Raw genomic sequence first — 3,471 nt, 5'->3', positions numbered from 1 at the left:
TTATCACTGTCTGCGACGCATACAATCCAGACCCGTCTTAGTAAAAAAAACTAAATAATTTAAAACACGGTTGGGTTAGACTGTACACATGACAAACAGTTATTAGAGTCAAGATGTATTTTTGCATCAGGATTCCTGACGTAATATTTTTTTCATATTTTAAGATTTGGAGCTTTTTCATGCTAGAAAAATGGGAGAATTTTATTCGTGGTATTAATAGCAACTTAGATGATGGCATATTAAGGGTATTTGAATAGATTTACATGTAATGTGTGTAAAAATTATGGCTTGGATGTAATTGAGTGCTATTGATGTGAATATCTAGGTTTTATTAAGATGATTTATATAAATACCACTCAATTTCTATATAATTACGTATCTAATACTTAAAACTTTAATTTTTACGTGTATGCCTGTTTGCATATACATGAAAATATTTACTTCACTTTTTAAAAAAATAAAAATTATTATGAAAATTTAAATAAATAAATAAATAAATAAATAAAACATTTTAAGATAAATATTTTTATGATATTTTACAATGTCATAATCTATATTTATCAACTATTTAATATCAAAACTTTTTTTTTTATATTTATATCAACTAAATATTTTTATCACATAGAATATGTCTATTAAAATTTGAGGTATCATCTCTTGAAATGTAAATACATAGACATGAAGGGGTATATATGTAAATCATAAATCCTTTTTTAAATAATAAGCTTGTTTTAATGCTGCAACTTATAATACAGTAATAAAATAACAAATCAGTTGGATAAGTGCAGCGTGTTTTCAGACTTTCAGTATCTTCTGTCATCTCAACCGTCCATTCCTGAAAAGACGGTCACTGATCAGACGGCGCAGCCACACCAGCCGCCACTTATTCCTTCTCTCTCTTCCCATACCCTTCTGGGTAGCCAACCACGCAACGAAGCGGATATAAATAGCACCGGTTCATGGCTTCCCATCTGCTCTCCTCTACGATAAGGACTGGAGGAAGAAGAAGAAGAAAACAGGGGAGTTGATGAGTTGCGGTGGAACTCACGCGTTTCAGCGATTTTCACGCGAGAAAGTTCTCATCTTTTTGAGTTCTCCTCTATAAGAAAAGGGCTCTGCGACCGTTTTCCTCCTCTTTCTCCACCACTCCTTCGTTCTTCTCGTTTCTCACAGAGAGAAACAAGACGACATGAAAGGAACAGAGCAGGAGAAAATGGTGATAGTGGTGAGAGAATACGAAGACGAGAAAGACAGGGAAGGCGCCGATGCAGTCGACCGGATATGCGAGGTCGGTCCCAGCAGCGGAGCCGCCCTTTTCACCGATCATCTCGGAGATCCAGTCTGCCGCGTTCGCCATACCCCTGCGTTCATCATGCTGGTCTGCATTGAACCCGCTCCTCTCTTCCTATTTTCACTTTCAAAACTCCAACTTTTATTCATTAAAAACCTGCATAGAAAAAATTAAGAGGGAAAGATACCGACTGTTAACATTGTGAGCATGAAGATTAATAATTAACATTCAGATTTCACACTATGCAATTCAATTCAAACGACACAAGGATTGATTACTGATTCGGTTTTCTTCCAGCTAAACAGCTTAAAAATCCTTCCTTTTTTTTGCAGGTTGCAGAGATGGTTTCTCCCGAGAGACAAATCGTCGGCCTTATCAGAGGCTGCGTTAAATCCGTCGTTTGCGGAGAAAAAGCAGCACGCCGCGGCGGTGGCTCTCTTCCTATCCACACTAAAGCAGCCTACATCCTCGGACTGCGCGTCTCCCCCTCACACCGGTAACTGCGCCCCCTTGTTACAACCTCTGTAAAACCGTGATATCAAAAAGCTGACATCTTTTCTCTGCAGACGACTTGGGATTGGTCTCAAGCTTGTTCAACGCATGGAAGAATGGTTCATCTCAAAAGGCGCCGAGTACTCTTACATGGCAACCGACAAAGACAACAAACCCTCTTTCCATCTCTTCACCGACCGCCTCCATTACTCCAAATTCCGAACTCCGACCATCCTCGTCCACCCTGTTTTCGCCGGCCACCGCCTCCCCCTCCCCCGCACTGCCACCCTCATTCCGCTCTCCCCTTCCGATGCCGAACTACTCTACCGCCGCCGCTTCTCCACCGTTGAATTCTTCCCCCGCGATATCGACGACATTCTCCGCAACTCCCTCTCTCTCGGCACCTTCCTCGCTCTCCCCTCCACCACCATCTTCTCCGGCATCGAAAGCTTCCTCTCCGCCCCCCCGGAATCATGGGCCGTGCTCAGCGTTTGGGACTGCAAATCACTCTTCCGCCTCGAAATTCGCGGCGCACCTCTAATTCTCCGCAGTTTAGCCTGGACTTCTCGCGCGGTTGATCGAGCTCTTCCATGGTTAAAAATCCCATCTTTTCCGAATTTATTTCGTTCTTTCGGAGGATACTTTCTGTACGGGCTCGGCGGCGAGGGTCCAGCGGCGAAGGAGTTTCTGCGAGCGCTCTGTCTTCATGCTCACAACATGGCGCGCGCCGACGGGTGTGATGTGGTGGCGACGGAGGTCGCTGCATGCGAGCCTTTAATGGATGGAATCCCTCACTGGAAGAGGTTATCGTGCGCGGAGGATCTGTGGTGCATAAAGCGTTTGGCGGATGATTACAGTGACGGCGCGGTCGGCGATTGGACGCGTTCGCCGCCGGGGAAATCGATGTTCTTTGACCCTCGTGAAGTTTGACTCTGTTTTCTGTTTGTACTAAGAAAAGAAGTATGACGTGGCGTTTTGTGGGGTACGAAAGTGGGGTCGGGTTTTATGGTGCGCCGTTTTTGAAAGTGGGGGGAAGTATAACGGTTATGTAGATAGAGATGTTGGGTGGGGAGATGATGAGAATCCCGTGGCGGGTGTGGTGGGAGGTGCAAGAGAGGGGCTTTTTTGACTTTTCGCTAAAGCTCTTAATATATATATATCTCCACCTTAATGATATTCTCTTTGTCTATCTATTTAATTTTTTTTATTTTAAATTATTTAATAATATATGAATTTATTTATCTGCAAAATATTAAAAAATAATTGTAAAGCTATTAAAAAATAATTTAATCTTCAAAAAAATCTATAACTCTTACAATTTTTTATTTAAAAGTCAGACCACAACTAGACAGCTGCCGCCGTATCTAGTCAGATTTCAGCGACAGTTTTTTTAAAGAATTGTCGAAATTGAGTTTACGTAAACAGATAAAATTATGATGTGATGCTGCACTGTTACCGCCGCCTACCACCGCAATTTTCATCTTAACACTAAGGAAATATTATTAATTTCTTTATTTTTTAACTCTAATAATTATTATACAATCTATTATTCATGTATAATATTTGTTTATTTCTACAAAGTGTTAAATAACCAAAATATATTCCTCTAAATAATGGCTTTCAAAATAATTAGTGGAGTTATAAAAATAAGCAAATTTAGTTTTTTAATTAATGATAAAAATAGATGA

The 3,471-nt window shown here is 40.7% G+C and overlaps 1 protein-coding gene across 1 annotated transcript; it reads left to right on the top strand.

Annotated features, from left to right (window-relative positions):
* Window positions 1-987: 987 nt before the first annotated feature.
* On the top strand, window positions 988-2,943 carry LOC110033821 (probable N-acetyltransferase HLS1). Its single transcript, XM_020737936.1, has 3 exons — window positions 988-1,378; window positions 1,624-1,787; window positions 1,858-2,943. The coding sequence occupies exons 1-3, from the start codon at window positions 1,190-1,192 to the stop codon at window positions 2,711-2,713; spliced, it is 1,209 nt and encodes a 402-aa protein (XP_020593595.1). The 5' UTR covers window positions 988-1,189; the 3' UTR covers window positions 2,714-2,943.
* Window positions 2,944-3,471: the final 528 nt, after the last annotated feature.

Source organism: Phalaenopsis equestris, unplaced genomic scaffold, assembly GCF_001263595.1.
Source record: "Phalaenopsis equestris unplaced genomic scaffold, ASM126359v1 Scaffold001303, whole genome shotgun sequence".
NCBI classification, from domain to species: domain Eukaryota; kingdom Viridiplantae; phylum Streptophyta; class Magnoliopsida; order Asparagales; family Orchidaceae; genus Phalaenopsis; species Phalaenopsis equestris.
The sequence above is the reverse complement of the archived record's forward strand: the minus strand, read 5'-3'. Positions and strand labels throughout refer to the sequence as shown.

What these genes read in the sequence shown, in the direction of transcription:
- LOC110033821 (XM_020737936.1), top strand. Translation starts at nt 1,190, where the DNA reads ATGAAAGGAACAGAGCAGGAGAAAATGGTGATAGTGGTGAGAGAATAC. An exon ending in CCCCTGCGTTCATCATGCTG is followed by an intron (nt 1,379 to 1,623) that starts GTCTGCATTGAA and finishes TTTTTTTTGCAG; the next exon opens with GTTGCAGAGATGGTTTCTCC. An exon ending in CGCGTCTCCCCCTCACACCG is followed by an intron (nt 1,788 to 1,857) that starts GTAACTGCGCCC and finishes TTTTCTCTGCAG; the next exon opens with ACGACTTGGGATTGGTCTCA.